At 37.8% G+C, this 20,122-nt stretch overlaps 1 protein-coding gene across 3 annotated transcripts in view; it reads left to right on the top strand.

Annotated features, from left to right (window-relative positions):
• Positions 1-20,122, top strand: part of KCNK2 (potassium two pore domain channel subfamily K member 2) — a 109,483-nt gene that overhangs the window by 69,093 nt on the left and 20,268 nt on the right. For all 3 annotated transcript variants that reach the window (XM_040059791.2, XM_040059793.2, XM_040059792.2), the window contains 2 exons: positions 12,779-12,939; positions 15,378-15,564. In XM_040059791.2, coding sequence (XP_039915725.1) covers positions 12,779-12,939; positions 15,378-15,564 — 348 coding nt within the window. The remainder of the gene's footprint in view (positions 1-12,778; positions 12,940-15,377; positions 15,565-20,122) is intronic.

Raw genomic sequence — 20,122 nt, 5'->3', positions numbered from 1 at the left:
ATAGACATATTATTTATAGACTTATAGAATGGCCTGGGTTTGAAAGGACCTTAAAACCATCTGATTCCAACACCACACCACCATGGGCAGAGACACCTTTCACTAGACCAGGTAGCTCAAAGCCCCATGTAATCTAGCCTTGAACACTTCTAAGGATGGGATATCCACAGTTTCTCTGGGCATCCCATGCCAGTGCACCACTACACTCACAGCAAAAAACATCTTCCTAATACCCAATCTAAACCTGCTCTCTGTTAGCTTAAACCCATTCTCCCTTGTCCTATTCCCACATGTCCTTGTAAAAAGTTCCTCTCCAGCTCTCTTGTAGACCCCTTTAGGTACCAGAAAGTGCTGTAAGGTCTCCTCAGGATTTTTCCTCTCTCAGCCTGTTCACACGAGAGAGGTGCTCCAGCCCTCTGATCGTGGTCTCCCCGAGGCTTGCACCAGCACTTTCACATCCCCCTTTTGGAGGTCCCAGAGCTCCAGGCGAGGTCTCACCAGAGCAGAGTAGAGAGGGGTGATCACTCTGGTGCTGGTCACACTTTTGATGCAGCCCAGGATATGGCTGGCTTTCTGGCCTCCAGCACATATTCCTGGGTCATTTAGCTTCCATCTGTCCGTGTGTAAGCATAAATAATTCATTTGATGGCTCTTTTTCTACCAAGGGTCACAGAGCCATAGTGAAAAAGCAAAATGGCAACAAGCATTTTTTCCCCTCATTTTTGTGTTGATAGATTCGGCTAAGATATACCAAACTGAACCAAAATGCTCTTACAAATATTTCTGGTCTCCCCCAAAAAGTCCTGCTTAAAGCAAGCTAAAAATTGTTAGGCTTCGGTTTGATATCTTAATTCCTTGCTGGAAAATTAATTCTTATAATCTGAGGATTATGGTATTCTCTTGATGAATAGTCTCCAGTAGAATCAGACAATTGCAGTGTAAACAAATTAACGTAGGCCTTGGGTGGGATATTTTTAAAACAGTAACTGTTCTCCCAGTTATACCAGTTAGGTTCCATTCTGGTGGCTTGAGGAAAATGAGATCCTGTTAGCAAAGCAGCTGAAGTTGCAAAATGTTTTTCTGGTTAGGAGTCCTATTTAAAATAGGAGACAATTTTATTTTCATCTTTGGACACTAGCTAGTAATTCTAACTTTCTTGCTCAAGCTGAGAATAAAGCAAGTAATATTGGGGGAGTATATATGGCATCGTTTTCTCTTTTTGCAATTCTTACACAGGCTTCTGCAAAATCAGCTGTTGTTATTTGCCAAAGAAATTGAAGAAACTAATTTGCAGCATTTGACTTCTTAGAAACCCCTTAGGATAGACATTCTTGCTCACGTTGGTGTGATTTTCAGGATCACATATTCCTAAATAAAAATGGAAATCCTTGGAGGTAGAAGATGATATCCATTTTTTTTGTCCTCACAAATATCTAGTGTGTGAAAATACAAATGCATTTAAAGAAAATGAATCCAGATTTCTTTCTCTATATAGATTTTTTTTTTCCCCTGAAATATAACCTGGGGAATTTTAAATTCTATGCATTTTCTTTTCCAAACTGACCTAATATGGAATTCACAGCAGCTAAAATGTTGATGAAACTTCCCCTATAATTAAGGATAAGCCTGAGCTACTATTTGTTTATTCTGGTAGTAATGGAGTAGTAGTGACCTTCAGTGGAGCTAATTGGCAGATGTTATTTTCTGCAATGCAGAGTGTGATAATAGCATATATTGATGTTAATTCTTCTATTGCTATCTGCTGAAAATGTTATTAATAATATATATTCTTTTCATAAGAATATATATACATATAAATATTACTGTTCTTACTTCTTTCCTTTAATCCACCTTAAAAGGCTGAAAAAGAGCACAGGGTATGCTTTAATTAATGTGTCTTCTCAGTGCAGGGACAGTTCTGTTTAAAAGTCATTAAGATTTATTGTCCTTAGCTTGAATAATTGCTGTGCTGTCCATCTCTTCATATGTGCTTTCATGTTTTAGGGGAAGAGAAACAATATTATTTTATATTCAGAAAAAAGTTTTACTTGTCTTTCAGTTCAAAGAGATATTGTGCTTTTGATGAAAAGGGAGCTGTGGCTTTCAGAACATGTACTGACACTTAAGGAGAGACAGAGAAAAATGTAAATGGAGGCTTTTGTGATTTAAAATTGGTAAAGCTACTTATTCAAAGCAGGAACTAGAACAAACCTTCCTCCATTAAACTTAAAACTTTTATATTGAACGACATCAATATGCACTCCTCAAAGGCCATTCCATTTTCTTTTCTGCCTTCATTTTACTGTTTGGCAGTGGTCATGCAATCCAGGTCTTTGTTAGCTTCTGGTATCTTCCCTGGGTTATCATTTGCTTTCAGGTGGGCTGTCAGACTCTGCACAGAATGAAATGCCCTCAAGTACTTTAGATTTACAAAGGACAGAAGGCTGATAGTCTCCACTGGGATCTGAAGTCGGCAGGAATACCTGGGGGTCTTTTGGGAAGACCAGGAAAGAAACAGATTGTACCTTGTGCCTCGGAGCCTTGAGGGTGAGAAACAGCAAATGTGCGAGCTGATGATCTGAGGTCAAATGCTCAAGTTGTTTTCCTACTGATTTTCGTTTTGCTTAATAATTTTGTTTTGTTTTAACTCTGTGTTGGTGAGATTGGTCTGAGAACATATTCCACACCTAACTAGAGGAGGGTATACACATATCCCATAGTCCAAGCTCCAGAGCTGGGTTTGTAGAGGCACATGTCTCATTCCACACTAGCTTAGCTATTTGTATTCCAGCTCAGGGCTTTGGAGGGTAGGAAAAGAATTGGAATAATGCTCCAGAAGGATCTTTACATGTAGCCAATTTTTTATATTTTTGTTTTAGTGTTTCTTTCCCCCATGAGCTGAAATATAAGATTGTATAAATATAAGATCTTTAGCTGAAAGCCTTTTTCTTTGTCTCACAAAGCATTCTATCCCAGTTTGAATTACTCTCATATGTGCAGGTGAGGTGATTAGAGACTTCTAAAAGATTCCACTTGCTTTGTAAAAGAAAAATCATAGCCTATGTACTCTAAAAAAAGGTGTGAAGAAAATAATTGCTCACAATTTTGCTAAGTGCTGAAATTCCGGTAAATCTACTGTAAACCACACTGACTTTTTTTCAATAGCAAGCAGGTAATATAAACAAAATACTCCAGTGTATTAAAAGCACAAAATTTGGAATTTATTTTGCACTGCCTGACAATAATAATTTAAATGGCTTTACAACAGGCACAGAGATAATTTTATGTTCAGTTACTGCTCTGTTAGGAACTTCTGTTTAGAATCACAAACTTTTACAAGAAACTTCTTTTCTCTAGATCCCTATCTTTAGACTGCTCTCTTTGCCAAAGAATTAAGTGAAAGTGTCTAGAGTGGTAGCTCACTAAGTGGCTTGGATGAAGGCATAGAACAGGCAAGGCAAGACCCTTCTCTCAGTGAAAAAGGCATTGGTAGGATGCTGGTGAGGCACAGAGGGCTCATCTTCCACTGTCTTTTGAAGTGCTCCCACTGCAGAGGAAAATCCCACCCACCTGCATAGTTTAAAGTCACTAAAAACTGAAAACTCTGGAATCAGAAATTAATTCTCGTTCCTCTGAATATTGCTGCAGTCTTGTAATTGCACTTTCTTGAATTGCTTGGATAATGACATTTTATCAAAAAATCTTTTGTTACATGGTGTGGAATTCTGTGAAATTAAAGAGCTGGTGACAGCATGATTTCTATCATGGCAGTGTTGAAAAATCAGTTGAAAATTTGCTAAGAGTTTCCTTTGACAAAGTATGTGCTTGTTAATCTTTCCAGATGCACATGCTGAAAGAATGAGTATGCTCTTGCTCAGTTATTTAAATGTTACCTGAATAGAGATAAATTTAAACATTTTTAACTTAAACATGTTACTTGCTTTGCTGTAATCAGGCATGTAACACATTAGTTGGAAGTCAAAGGGGAAATTCAGTGGAAGTTATTTATGCCTGGTCCTTCATTTTTTTCTTGTTTGTAAGATTCTGTATTAGTCCTAATTCCAAAAATTACTGGATGGGAAAAAGTTGGATAGCAAGAAATAAGAGACTACTTCACACCTTAATGTACCTGGTGAATGGCACTGACAAAATATTAATTTTCTTTTTAAAGAAAATAATGCTATGAATAAAAATCTTCAGAGCATTTTATTTTAGAAACTTGGCAGTTTTCTTTCTTTTTTAACCTTAACCTTTTTAGTTTTATAATATGCTGGGAGGACTGCATAGAAAAGCATTTTTATTAGTAATAAAATTCTTCTTTTTATTTGTCTTACAAATATTAAGGAAGTCTGTATCTAAATATGTGCAAATGAGGAAATTTTCTATCCTGGCATAGGTATCTCTGTCATAGCTGCCCATCTGCCCTGGACTGCTGTTTTTGCCAGGATTTCCCTGGAAATGTGAGCTGTAGATGTGTGGCTTACAAGGAAGAACAGATACAGGAAGAAAACACTAATGAGGCAAAATAATTGTGGTTTTGGACACTGACCTGGGCAAAGGCCTCTTGAAGTAAAACGGTGTGTGAAAAAATATTTAAAACCAGAAAGAGGATTGTAGCTTACCTAACAGGTCAGAATACCTGCACTCTTTTTGACCACTTGCATCAGCTTGTCACGGTGTGAGGTCCAAATCTGCTGAGTGCAGGATTATGGGCTTTGCAGTTCTTGTTTTAAATCTGTGACTTCAGTGACACCAAGGTGTGTTCACAGCTTGTTGCAGACTAGCACAGCTTTAATTTGTGAGCACTTTTGCTAGACTTTGTTTTTTGTAGGGAAAACAAACATGAAGAGGCAGAGCTGTTTTCCATCCTGCAGGAAAGCATATGGATTGCCTTGCCCCTGGGATGGAGAGGCCAGCAAGAGCCTGTTTTACCCAGCACTCACTGAGAATTGATTTATTTGTAAACAAAAATGCAAACCTGTTTCTTCAATTGCTTCTAGGGAGCAAAAGGAAAGGTATTGTAAGAAAGCCATCAAACTCTAGAAAAAAGTTATTTCAGATTTCCATTTAAGCATCAGGTTGTTTTTGTCGCTACATCTAAAATTCACCATTTTTATTTTTCTGTGGATCACATGGAACAATGTATTTTATCTTGCAGCAATATCCATCAGTATTTTAATGTATTTTATCTTTCAGCAATATCCGTCAGTATATTGCTAATTTTTCTTTTTTTTTGCAGAATGAAAGTTGCTTTGTCATATTTGATATGTGTTGATACTTGATAAGAATATGTGGCTCATAGAAATTTCATGAAATGGTGGAATATAAACTTTTCACTTTAAAGTACAACATGTTTTTCTAGCTGTGTTAGCCTGGCAACATGCTCCCATGAAGCGCTCTCACTTAGAGGAAATAAGCAAGTGGGAGTTTTTGGCATTTGGAGCTGATTCAATTTTGCTAGAATAAGAATTAGAGGTAAAATTAAAGCAAGCAATAACAACAACCAAAAGGAAATAATTGGGAAAAAGCACTGAAGTTCTACTACTGATGAGATGTAGATACTCTTTACTGGGCAAAGTGACAGCTGAATGAAAGGCAGAATCTGTGCTAAGAGGCAGAGCCATCTGAGTTGATGTTTAATCTTCCAAGAGTATTTTAACAATCATTACCCTGTTCCTTCAGAAATTGCCTTAGCAACTCCATGTGAGCTATTGAATACTGGCATATCCATACAGAGACCTTTCTTGGAATACTCTTTCACCTCTCCAGTACAGCACTTTGACTTGAAGGAAACTTACTTTCTATGAATATTTATAGCCTGTTCTTTTACAAGAAGTTTTATTGATTTCATTAGTGCTCCCACAGAACACAGATGAAAAGAAACCACTGAAAGGAGATCAACCTCTGTCTTGTCAGTTCTTGAATATTGTACACTTTATTAATGTCAGTCTAGGCTTTCCTGTTATTATTCCTAGGTATAAGAGAGGTACTCGTAATGTCTTTTTTTCAGACAGATTAAAAATCAGTATTTTTAATGTGGGTGGTTTGTTTTTTTTTTTTTTTTTTTTTTTTTTGGTTTTTTTTTTTTTACAGAACATCATTACCCTCTAAATAATCTATTTGCAGTTTTATGACACAGAATTATGGGCTAGTGCCAAAAATCAGAATCCTGCAGTTTGGGAATACCGAGCACTCAATAAACAGCAGCAATTTGTGGCAACATGGTTCCCAAATCACTGACTGAAACTGTGAGAATTGGCTTCTAGAAGCTGGAGTGGGTGAGTGAAGAGATTGAGTCACCAAAGGCATATAAATGATGTGTAGAAGTGGCACCTAGGGACACAGTTTAATGGTGGGCTTGGTAGTATTAGGTTAATGGTTGGACTCTGTCTCCAAAGGCCTTTCCCACCCTAAACAATCCAACAAAGAAATTGTGCCAAACTTCTGTAAAGCAAAGATTTTCAGTTTTTTTAGCAGACCATGGTCTAAAATAGAGCTTCATCCGTGTAACAGCACAGGGCTTTTCCATCAGGAGGATTCATGCAGGAATTTCTTAAATTTAAAAGTCCAATGACTTTCTGTATGTGCAACTGATGAATTAGCTTGAAGGAGGAACATTATCTGCATACTCATGATGGGATCCACAGGCAACAGCTTGTGAGCGAGGGCTGTAACACATAGTATGTGCATGGGTGAAAGAATTTATGTGCATACACAGCAGAGAAATGACGTACTTTCAGAGCAAGAGTATTTGTATTCAATTCATTTGGGGTTTAGATTTTCAAGTGAACCTTGTACTTGTTCAACCTTCAGATTCTCTAGCTTTTTCTTCAGGAATATATATGCATGCACATGTGTTTGCCCTGACAAGAGGGGAGTTCAGAATCTGTAGATATTGGCAACATCTATCTCTATGCGCCTCTATCTTGAGTGAGCCTGAGTGTCTTTGAGAGCTTCAGAGGACAAACTTTCACTAAATAAGGGTCAGTGTAATGCGTAGTCCTCAGCCACCCATTTGGTGAGTGTCATGGACCTAAATGATATAAAGAATTTTGGACTTTCCTTCCTCCCCTGCTTCAGTTACCTACCTGTAAAAAGGGGAATAGGAATTTTCTAGCTACTTTGCCGTGTTGAGAGGGAAGTTGGGAGTTCTCACATGGAGAACTGGAAAAGCCCTTTATACTTGTACTATCCAAAGGCATAAAACCTTATGGAATATGAGTTTGCAAATATATAACACAGTCATATACAAGCACGTCAAACTGGGAATGTAGGAAAGAGTTAGGAAAATGAAAAGAAAAAGGATCAGTGTGAAAATGTGGATTTTTTTTCCAGGCAGTGAGCACAAACATGGAAGTTTTGCTATTTCTGTGGTATATACAGGGATTTCACCATAGTTGATATGGGTAAAAACATTGCCTTTTTGTTTAATGATTATGTTTAAACCATTATTTATACTAAAGGAGATATCCTATTCATCTGCCATTAAGTTCCTATCTTTGCTTTGGCACTATTGGACAAGGATGTATTTAATGCTAATCTGAACCCTAGTGGTGATCCAAAGAGAAAAAAAGCCTTTTATCTTCTAGAAATTCAATGAGGTACCTTTTATAAAGATTTTACCAGATAGCTCCTCAGGGCCTGCAAAAAGCATATTTTGATCTCTTAAAATCAATTTGACATTGAGTATCAAACCCCAGGGGTGCCCTTTGAAAAGGGCAATCCCTGTAATTGAGTGGGGTGGTCAGGGTGGATGTGAACCCACGGCAACACCACTGGCACTGGCACGCACAGATTGGTGGCTGGGCCAAGGCCATGGCAGCAGCTTCCCATGGCTCCAGCCTCCTGGGAGTCAGCAACCAGGAGCTCTGTCTTTTCTCTGACTCTATGAAATCTCAGTATCTACTTTCTGTAATCCACTTCTGTGTAATTGTGTGCCTGTTCACCGAATCATTTATCCCTCAGCACTGAGCTGTTCCATCAATGGACTGCGTATTCAAACCCACTGCTGAGTGTAGTTTCTCATACTTCAAAATATATGACATTCATTTGGGATAATTTTCACTTTATTTATTTTTGATACTTCATGAATGATGCCTTGTTTAATCTGAGGTTTGTTATAAACATGGAGAAAGCATTTACTTGTAATTGAATTTATATTTCCTCGCATAGCAAGAAAATGTTTCAGAACTTCCCCAGGAACTTTCAATCCCACTTGAGGTATTTGAAATACATGAATCATAGGTGATGGCACTCTCTTCCAGTCAATTTAGCAAGTAAAAACTAGTCTTGGAATTCTCAAAAACACCTATAATCTTTCACATGAGAAATACTTAATTGCATCTAGATAGTTTCAGTAGATGCCCTGCTTTGTCTAGGAATTTTGTGTAAAAAACACACTCATTTGGACTCTGTATTTCCAACTCTGCTTTGAAAATGTGTATCTACAAGAGTTTTCTGAAGATATTGGTTAACTAGAAAGCAAAGGAATCTTTCTCTAGTTAAAACAGAAAAAATTAAATTACTTTTCAGTCTTCCTTTTTATGAATGTTTGACTACAAGCATGCTTATCATCTAAACAAGAGTGTCATGTTAATTGTATGAGAATTTATAACATTTCTAGATTTTCCAAATATAATCTATTGTTTATCATGGGTGGGAAGACTCAACAAGAATTTGAAAATTCAAACATTGTTTTGCTTAAAAGCAGTAACATGTAGTTATTAAAGTTACTAATATCTGCTTGACAGCAAATTTTCTCATGGGAAAGTTAAAGATGCTTTCATTTTCTCAGAAATATGAAAAGAAAAGACAATATGAAAGTAAAGAATCCTATAAAATCTCCTTTTGCTGGTTTTGGTTTTGTTTTTGTTTTTGTTTTTTTTTTCCTTTTCATTTTGCATAGCCCTGCTTCTGCCTCTGCTGACCAAAGGGATACAGATTCACTTTGAACCTGATTCGAATCTGAGACTCCTAGGAGTTTGGAGCTGGAGCCCTGGAATATGTTACTTTGTTGAGTGGAGCAATTATTTAAAATCTGCTTCCAATGGGCTTTTATTCTTAATTCACTCAGGGGTTACTGGAAGCTTCTTCTAAAATACATTTCTTGTCCACTGTGGCTTGTCAGAAACAAGTCCTTTGTCCACACTAAGAATTTAGCAGAACATGAAAGGGATTTGGTGAAATAAGGAGGCAAATCATCCTCCTGGTTATGAAAGAGAAGTGAGGAGGCTGCATTGGGGAAGGATAGTCTGAAAAGGATACTGACTGTATTTTGGATGAAGCAGATTCTATTTGGCAAGTTAAACTTTCTACTCTGTACTGTTCATGGTGGATAGCATTGGTTAAAAGCTTTGAGGGAAGCTTTCCAATGAATTTAGAAGTTTAAATCAAGCAACTTGTTAATTCCCACAATCAAACCCAAGCATATTGATTGAAGTAGAGAAAGGGACCAGTTCTAGGAACTTCCTCCTCAGAAACAGGGGAAGGGATGAGCTGCACAGGACTGAAAATGTGAAGAACAAGCAAGGTACTGAGGCTGCCTGTGCAGTTGCAATGTGCACACCCTATCCCCATCCCATCCAGGCAAAGAGCTCTGAGGCAGGGAAAAGGCAGCAGACCGTGTTGTCGTGTGGCTGATTCCCCGAAGGTTTCCTGTGAGCAAGGCAGTCCTAGCCAGACTTTATGCTGCCTCTTGAGTGGAAGGGGGATCTCAGAAGTGAAAACATGCCAGAGAGCTGCTGCAGTGGGGCTTGATGTTCCTGCCCTCCACACGCAGGAGCTCTGTGGTATGCAGGGATATGCTGCAGCATTCCTATAACTGTGTTCTCTTCTCCCAGCACAGTGTCCAACGTTAAGGTTTCCTTGGTTTTTACCTAGCAACAGAATTCTTCTTTTTTGTCTTTATTATAATTATTTAAAGAATGGAATAATACTGTTCTGATACAAACCTCTTGGGAATTACATCAACCATATGAAATATAAATATGTTTCCTCTCCTGTTGTATAAATAATGGATCAGGTTTTCACTGGAGAAGCTGAGAGTAGGATTTAAGGACAACTTGTGTAACTCGCAAAGTAGGCTATGGTGTACAGCAGCAGACTGTTATAAAACATGACACAGTAGGAAATGTGATTAACGTGTGATGGAAACCCCTTGGTAGAGCAGGTCACTAAATTATGTACCCTACCTATGGTTTGTATTATGTTGAGTGAGCATCTGGACAGAAATAAATTGCTACCTAGAGGAGTGTTATTTTATCCAGAAATGTGTGATTTAATCATACAATTATCACACAGCACCTTCTCTGTGTTTATGGAGGGAAAGCATTTGTAGCAGACCATGGTTTTAGGATGAAAACCAAGAATTTGATTGTAAAAGTGAACTACCATCCTTCCTTCAAGGAAGACATATGTTTGATTTAGGGAGAATACCCAGAGCTGAATGCAAACTTGGTGTCCCCATGCCAATTAGCAGCAGATGAGAAGCAGAGCAACAGCCTCTGTAAGAGCTCTGGGATGCCCGCAGAGTGCCTGCTTGTTTTCTGGGGCCAGCCAAGCAAAACTGCCTGCTTGGCATGTGCTCCACTAGGCTGGTGTTTTGTCACCATTGCGAGACATTGCTTTAGGTAAGAAGTAAATAAAAAGTGACTGCCAAATCCCCTGGCATGAGTTTTCTAAATCTGGTGCAACCAGACCCCCGATTCTGAATTGCATTAAGACCTCCCAGGAATTATAACCTAGAACAATTCAAGCTTCTGTTGATACATAAACAGCCATGTTTATGAAAAGAGTAGCTGGGATCTGTTTGTCCCTTTTTGATTGGTGATGAGCTAATTTGATTTTAAAACTTGAGTCTTTACTCCTTGGTGCACAAAGGGACAGAGTGAACTCAGTGGAGCTGAAATTTCCTGAATTATAATTTTAGCCCTGACTCTGGTTTACAGCTGTGTATTGGGTTGGTCTAAAGTTGCTGTGATTTTTTTTTTTTTTCCCTGTTTCCTGAGTCACACTTTCTTCCATATATCACTGCAGGGAACATTTACAAAATTGTAGGAGTCTGCAACCTTTAATTGATATTTCCTGTGGGGGGGTTTTTTGTTGTTGTTGGTTTTTTGGGTGTGTTTTTTTTTTTTTTTTTAATCATGAGGTTTATTAGTCAAGGTTTGGGGAAATTTTAACATCAGCTTTCTTTTCTCTGACTGAATTCTATCAATGTTGCATTTGTTGTTTACAGAAGTGAAATCTGAAAACTGATTTGAGAGCTAATTATCTAGGAGTAAAATATATTCCCAGTGTGATTTATTTTTATTTTAATGAATCATAGAATGACCTGAATTGGAAGGGAGCTTAAAGACCATCCAGTTCTTTCCTCTCTGCCATGGGCAGGGAAACTTTACACTGGATCACATTGCTCAGAGCCCCATCCAACCTGGCCTTAAATACTTTCAGGGATGGGGCATCCACAGCTTCTCTGAGCAATCCATTCCAAGTTAAGTGAGGGACAGCTTTGTTTTCTGTGTTCTGAAAGGAAAAGTTAGTTCTAGCAACAGAGCTTTGGTGTAGCTTGCCTACATGAGAGCAGAACCAAAAATTAAGATAATAGATATAGATAAAACTATACGTTAAACCATCATGCTCAGATTATTGAAATACAAATGCTGATAAATAGCTAAGACATTCATTAAATGTGCTCTATATCATATGAATTTATTGCATTGTCAAAAAATATTAAGCTACTTTAAAAATAAAATTTCTTGGATTTTTTTCAGGAAAATGGAATTTTCTTTGGGGGATTTGTATGCATATGATGTTTTTCCTATGAAAAATTTAAGACACTAAGACAAATTTCTCAATTACATGCTAAACCACTTTGCTTTTTATTTGCAAGTTATTTTTCTAATAAGAAGATAATGTTAAAAGAAGCTTTTGTCTAATTCCAAAAGACAAGACTTTTTATGGCAAGTTTTCCCTCTTGCCTCCTTTGCAGGGCATGTTGTTCTGCTAAAAAGGGAAAGAATATCAGAAATTCTGGGGTGTTACTGCTAGTGTTCCCTCAAAACATGAAAAATTTTTTGGAAGAGAAAAAATGTTTGAATTAAAACTCAGGACTTAAGCTCATGAAACTTGTCTGTAGGATTCTGCCTATGTGACCTTGTCCAAATCATTAAATACTGGGAGATGTACTTGAGGGCATTCCAGAGGCACTGGCCCTGCACTCTTTGTATTTCACTTTCTCTGTTTTAAGTAGACCAGCAGCAATTGGGCCATCAGAGGAATTTGGGGTGTTCTTTTACACAAGTCTGTGAAGGCCAAATGATTTCCACATTCAGTTGGACAGAGCAATGAACTGTATCTCTAAGCTTTGTTCGAAGGAAGCAGAGACTTTAATAATGAAGAATCTAGGCAGTCCTGCTGCTTTGCTCATCCAGGTGGCTTAGGTTCTTTTTAAGCTGCTTCACTTTGAAACTTGGCCTGTGTGAAGGAAAATTGTATGTTGTTTACAGGTGCTGCAACCTGTTAAAAGCCCAGTGACAGACACTGGAAGGCCAAGGCATAGATCAACCAATTGCTATTAACTACATATAGCAGATGATAAGAGAGTAGCTCAGCGAGGATTGTGTGACCTACATTTTCATATAATTTCTCACAATGTTTGCTGTGTCATGTGGTTAACCTGGTTAGCCTGCTCTTTAACTGTCCTGTTCCTGCAGCTCTTTTAAAACTTATGATGTATTATGTGCAACCTCTTAAACATCTCAAATTGTTTGTAATTTAGGCTTTGGAAACATCTCCCCACGCACGCAAGGTGGAAAGATATTTTGTATCATCTATGCCTTATTGGGAATCCCTCTGTTTGGTTTTCTGTTGGCTGGTGTTGGAGATCAACTAGGGACAATCTTTGGAAAAGGAATTGCCAAAGTAGAAGATACCTTTGTTGTGAGTATGCTGACTGCCTCTTTTGGGGGTTTTTTGCTGCTTGTTCTGAACCTCAGAAGTGATATGAAAAGCCTGAAAGACAGGGTATGGCTCATTGTTGCAATCAGATGTACAGGAAAAGGTAGAAAGGACTTGGCACAGTCTGAACATGTTAATTAACACCTCTGAGAGCTGGGTGAAGACATATTCCCTACCATGATTATGGCTGGGAAGAGGAATAAGACCCAAAGAACTTTGGTTTTGTTCTGCCCTTGTTACTTGTAAGCTTGCCGTGATACTTACCCCTTAAAGGTTTTTACATAGATTGTGGTAAGAAGTGCATTCACTGAGATTTTTGAAGCGATGAATCCCTTTGCTGATGCAAACTTTGTTGCTGTTTGCATCAGCACTGCAAGTGTTAGGACTGGTTTTTCACATCAAGCCCTACCCTTGCATACAGGACACCTTTTCTTTATAGAAAGGGTCTGACATGGCTTTATTTTTGATGTAGAGCAAACCAGACCTGTGCTAAGTAGTCTGATGCAATAGGCAAACACAAGCTTGAAAGCTTTTTAAGAAAAAAACATGCATTTTGGGCTTTGAAACATCAGTTCATCTCCAGACAAGGTGCTGGTGAATAACAGATTTCACTTGATATTTGCCTGAAAAAGACAAGAACATTCCATAAGAACATTTTATAATTTCTGGGTTTTCATAACTGATTTTTTTTTTTTTCCTTAGAGGTATAGAAGTTCTGAGATCAATTTGTGCCTCTTTTGCTTGTAGAGATAATGATCTTTTTTTGTTTATAATGGGCATCTCTCTATAAGAAGAATGCCCCAACTTAAAAAGCAGTATCATCCCCTCTTTTGACAATATCTGAGTGAAAACACTGATCTAGGTGCTGCAGTCTGGAACACTCCCTGATTCTGTTTATTAGCTTGCCTAAAGAACTGGGAGATGCTGGTGGGTCAGAGCAGGTATTTTTATGTTGCCATAACACAAGCTGTTACTCTGATTTGGGTTACAAGAGCTCGACCTTGGTTATGCTGACTGTAAACACAGTTGCTGCTGAAACTTCAAAACAAGAAAACATCCACTGTGAACAACATGATTTCATTTTCAGTTGATTTATGTGAAGGTTTCTTGTATTATCCCTTCTTTTAGGTTGAACTGACATGCATTGGATGGATGAAAAATGTCAAATTGGCTGGGCATGCAAAATGGAATTTTGCAGGGGTCTGTTCTAGCTATAGTGCAGTTCAGAAAAATGTTAATAACATACAGAACAGCTAAATGATGTGGTTCATTAAATCTGCAGATGGTCTCAAGCTGAGGAGGCAACTAAAGCTTGGAGGATCAAAATGATCTTAAAATTTTTGAAAAGCAGTCTGACTAGATAGGATTAAATTCAAGCAGGACAAATTCAAAGTAATATATATGAGGGAATAAAAAAAAAATGCAACTGCATATCAGGAAGCAGCTGTCTAGGTGCAATTTTATGGAAATGTTCTGTGATCTCTAGAGGTTAACATGGGTTAATGCCATACTGCCATGGAAAATAGGTAAAAGTGGAAATAGGCAAAGCGTAAGAAAAGCTGATTCTATTCCATTTTGTGCTATTTTTTCGTATCTACCTTTGAGTACAACACGTAATGAAGCATGGGCTGGTTTGCTGGTGCTAAGGGTTCGCAAGAAAAAATAGGAAGGGGGGAAAAAAGGGAATAAATTTATTTGATTTAGAGAACAGGTAACTGAAAGAGAACACCTGTGAAAGTTTTCTGGAAAGAGAAAATTAACAATTTCTTTATTTGTCTTGGATAAGACCATTAGCAGTACATATAAACAGGAGCTGAGATGTAGGTTTAGCATTAAGAAAATTATCAGATGACAAGAGCGTGATCACATGTTGCCTGTCCAGTAACGCATTTGTAGTGGCTTAGGTGGGTTTGTTTAGTCTTTGGGCAAGTTTGGCTCTCTTACATCCCTTCCAGCTCTGCTTTGCAGGATTTTGTTTAGCTGATTATTCGATTGCAGAGAACTGTATGGCTAAAATTCTTAAAATATGGCTAAACCTTATTTAGTTGGTTATTTTGTGGGTGTAAAAAATTAGAGAAACTGCAGGTGCCTGCACTACTTGTAACTCACTCAAATATCTAGACAGCCCTCAAAATTTTACATTGTCAGCTGTTAATATTAGTGAAAGTTATACATGCTGCTCACCCGTGAAGAGTCCAGCCCTGCTCTGCACTTACTGCTGGCAAATGTTTCCTAGGATAGTCATGTTCATTTTGAAACCCTTTTCAGAATAAAATCCTGCTTGAATTTTCCTGTTTATTTGAGAATTATGATGCAGTGTCCTCTAGAGCTATGAGCACATTGGGGGGTGATGGGTGCTAATGTGCACTGGTGCAGTTTTATTAACAATGGGTTTCCTCTCTTTCCCCTTCCCTTTCCAGAAATGGAATGTGAGTCAGACAAAGATTCGCATCATTTCAACAATAATATTCATACTCTTTGGCTGCGTGCTGTTTGTTGCTCTTCCTGCAGTTATATTCAAGCACATAGAAGGCTGGAACACATTAGATGCAATTTACTTTGTGGTTATCACTTTAACTACCATTGGATTTGGTGACTATGTTGCAGGTAAGATTTTTTAATTAACGCTTTATCTTATAATGTTTTGCACAGTGATATTTATTCTGCATTTTTTTCCTAAGCTTTGGGACAGATGTATCTGTCTTGTGGCACCTCTCTCCCAGTTTTATCCTTCATCATTCGTGTGACGGGGCCTGTCCTCATTTTGGTCGATGTGACAGTGTAGAGACAGGAGGTGGGACAGTGAAATTCATGGTGCATATCTCTGTCTACTTTTTTCATCTTCCTATGCTGTTAAAAATTAAATTGGGTATCATTTCTGTAGGTAGGGATTTTTTGTTTTGCTTACAGGTTAGAAAGTGCAAGCATTAATAGAGCATTTTAATCTGAATATGTCTTTTCAGATGGATTTATTCAAAATGCCTCACACTGTGAAGTGATATAAGTTTTGTGTGCATCCCTTACTTTCAAAATATTCCAGAGTTCTCTTTCTGCCATTGAAATGTCTGTGTTCTGTAGGATCCTCTGGATCCTACTTCTGTGATGCTTTGTCACGACACACTTGCCCGTGTGTTTCTCGTAATGTTAGAAGACTTAGTGCAACCTGTAGATAATGTGTCCAATTCATTTCAAATAACTTTGATATTCTAAACTAAATAAAAGTGTGGGCCAGTTCTCTGTGTCAACTATTTTCTTGAAAAGATGTCAGAAGTGTTAATTCACTTCTTAGATTTGAGTAAGTATATGCTGTCTGTGCTGAGAAAGCACATCGATCTGAGTCAGTGATGTGTAGAGGTGAGGACCAGGAACTTGGAGCTTTTTGCTCCAAGCCTGAGACTTGCTTTCCTCGGCCTGATCTGATGCTTGTGCTGATACAGAACGGTCACCTCTCTCATGAAACGCCTCTCTCCCCTCTCTGAACTCTGTGCAAGGCAGAGGTGGCCATCAAGGCCCTTTGTGCTGGGTCTGCTCCCAGTGAGAGACTCTGCAGGAGGGAATGGTTTTTATTAGACACTCACATGCTGTGGGCTCCTCCTGTGTCTTGTCTGTGCCCATGGCTGTTGTGTGAGTCCAAGGTGCCAAGTTGAGGTTCTCAGGTCGGGTAACTCCTCTCGTAGATGTGCCTGAAGTTTTGCTTTGATGGCAGTAATGGGTCTTGTCACTGGCAGAAGTTTTTCAGGTTGGTGAGGTCCAACAAGGACCTCTAAAGTGTTGGAACTGTTTGACAGATTTGTAAATGGTGTGGGTAAAATGGCGGTAAATTTAGTTGTTGTTGAAGGTACTAAGCTACTCGGGCAGCCTCCATTTTTAGACTGCTTGCAAACTTGCCAAAGATTTTTGTAAATTATAGAACTGAGCTGTAAAATAGCAAATCAAGTTTCTTTTGACTTTTATGTAGTTATTTGTGATGTTTTCAAATGTCTTTGTATGTGTCTTGACTTCTGCCTTTCCATTTTCTTTCCCATATTTATTTTCTTTTCATTTTGTCTTCAGAATTTGTAATTCCGGCCAGATAACAACTAGCATGAAATAAAAAAATTATGCTGTTCCTAAGTCAAGAATCCGTGTGCTTTAGACTTTCATTCCTAAAGAGTATGTGTATCACGGGGAATAAAAATGATAGTGTATAAAGTCCTGGTTATATTTACTGTAAAGCATTATGTGAAATGGCCCGCTTGGCTCTAACTAGAACACTGAGTACATTCATCATTACTCCCGTTATAAATTTCCATAGACTTTTCTATTTGTAGACCATTTGATACCATATTTTTTTCCTACATTGTCTGCTTTTTAATTCTACCAGGAAACACTTTCTCTTTCTACAGAATGTCCTTGAATTATATTGTTCTATAGCTGATGGCCTTTTTTGCTTCGCATGAAAGATGTTCTGTATTTAATTTAAAATCCTACTGTAAATACATTATTTCAAAGCATCAGAAATGTTTTCTAGTTTTATTTGAGCAACATGCATAAGACTTGTATTTGAACTTCAATATGTTATTGACTTAAAGGGGCAATGGGATTTGTACTTACAGAGACAATGTTCAAGAGAACAGGGTCAAATGGCTGTCTCCATCATAATTGGGAGATTATCATTCCCATGAGACTATATTCTGACAGGGATGAAAATGACAATATTATCATCTTTGGGTGAACTAAAATACTCTGGTTTGGGATGGTGACTTGAAGGATTTTTCAAAAACGCCCATTTGCTTTCTTTGCAGTACATAATTGACTGGTTAAATAAAAATTTTGATAAATAAGTAAGGTATTAATTGATTGAGCTTTGCATTGTGGAAGTTTTCAGTCATTGGTGTGTATAAAAGTACAAAATTATTTGAAAGAAATGACATTGCAATTCTCAACGGAGCTGATAGAATTTGTCCTAAGAGCTAGGCTTCCTTATTAATTTTGAGGAAGTAAGAAGAAATTTTTGCACCTAACAAATTAGTACCTTTTCTTCATGATTTTTTTGGTTTGCTTGTTTCTCTTTTAGGTAATTCATAACTACAGGGTGGACATTAAGGGCCGCTGATATTTTTGTGGTAGACTTTTTCTGGAGAACTCTACTTGAAGTTTAGAAAAGCTGGCTGTCACAAACAAGGGAGAAACATGAAGACCTAAGAGCTGTAATGCTGTATAAGGCTGTAAAAGAGGTGGTCATGATAGAATATTGTGGTCCTAGAGCATGTTGGTCTTGATTCTGGTTTGCTATGGTGAGGCAAAAAGCAGCAGACAGAATGATGCTTCAATCTATGTCGTGCCTAGATGCAGCACATTTTGAAAAACTCCTCATACTGGCATTAATTTATTAATTTTTTGGACTTATTTTCCTTAAATAATATTTACAGTGAAAATTATCTTCTTCCACTTAGCATTATAGTCAAACTTAAAGCATAATGGTGGGCAATGATGCTCTGATTTGCAATGGTATCAGAGTGTACTTTTTTCAATAAAAGTCAGATTTAGCACTCTGGGGGCCCACATGAGAGTCCATAAATATGGCCCATAAAGTTCCCTCAAAACCCTCAAATTCCTATATATTTGAAAACTTTCAAATCTTTTTTTTTCCTGGGAACTGCCATCTCCCAGAAAAAAAACGTAAGTTTACAAGCCCCACATAATCCCATGGTTGTGTTAACATATGTGTTGGTGAGTGGGGAAAAATTTCTGAAATATCAATCATTTTTCACTAACATGAAACTTGCAGGTTCCATTGCAAGTGAGAGCTGAAAAGAAGCCCTGAAGAACTTTCAGGAGGTAAAGAGCAGAGTATTACTCAACTGCTGTACCAAAAGGGAGCCAATGGGATGAACATGGGATTCAGGAAAGTAATATCATTGACTGTAGTACAGGCTGTCATATTAGAAATTCTTTTAGTTCTCTGGGATATTTTTTTAGAACTTTCTTTTTTGTCCTGGAGACCATGTACTCTGTTCCCAGAAACCAGAGTGAGAAAATGTTCCCTTTGTTAGTCAGAGTCTAAGATGTTATTTGGAGCCTGTGGAAATTTCAGCTGGGGTTTCCATCAGCAGGAAAGCCTTAATGCAAATATAATAGACTCCTGGTGCATGCAAGGAAGGAAAAGATGAAAAGCCTCTGTAATTCATGTTCAAGAAAATACATGAACTGAATTCCAAAAAAAAAAGACTGCTTCTCTGTCTTATGAAATTACTTGATTTTTCAAATTTTTGGAATGGTTTAATTTTATTGGAGAGAGAGAATTTTTTTTTTAATTTGAAAAAAGAGTATTGTAGCTTTTCCCAAAAAAACCAAGAAAAATTGTACTACAACCTGCACTGCCTTGTGAATATCAGTGCATAGTCAAATATCCCTTTTTCTTGTTCTCAAGAGAAAACATGGACTTTAACGTGACAGAAGAAAACCCAACCAAAACTATTAATATCCTGTGAAACATAAAAAGAAATCTTCTCATGTTGAATGTGTCATGATTTCAGTACAATGAAACGTATTTCTAGGTACTAAGGTTAGCACTGAGGCGCGTGAATATATCTGTGTAATTGACAATATATTGTTCACATGCGCAGATAAATTCTTTTACTTTCAGTGCAGTTTGGAAGGTATATTCAAATATTTCTAATGGCATTAATCTAACAGGTTTCAAATTTAAATTAGGTGACATTTCCAAAACTTGACTAAATTAAGTAGAAAGCAATAATATAAATAACATATCAGTAGTCTGTTTCACAGTGGGGCATGAAGATGATATAAGATTGTCTCAACTGGTTCAGTGAAACAAATCACAGAATTCTGAAAGTATTGCTTTAAAAATATATTCCAAGTTTTTGTTACTTTTGTGGGAGGTTTTTTTTGGCTCAATTTATTCTCCATGCTTGAACCCTGATTTTTAACTTACTGTTTTTTCACTGTTTCATTCTGTACTCAACTCCAATGTACTGCCACTGTGATGCACATACCTGGCTCTGCACTGTGTGGCTTGGCCTGAGACCCAGTTTGTAGAGAGCTGAGCTATTTCAGTCTCATTTAATGTCGCCGGACTGGGGCACTTGACCCGGTGGTCACAGCAGCCCAGTGGATCTGCTGTCACTGTGTGATACCACGCACCAGCAGGGAGAAATGGCTG

This window comes from Hirundo rustica, chromosome 3 (assembly GCF_015227805.2).
Source record: "Hirundo rustica isolate bHirRus1 chromosome 3, bHirRus1.pri.v3, whole genome shotgun sequence".
NCBI classification, from domain to species: domain Eukaryota; kingdom Metazoa; phylum Chordata; class Aves; order Passeriformes; family Hirundinidae; genus Hirundo; species Hirundo rustica.
Note: the sequence above shows the minus strand (reverse complement) of the source record. Positions and strands in the feature narration are given on the sequence as shown.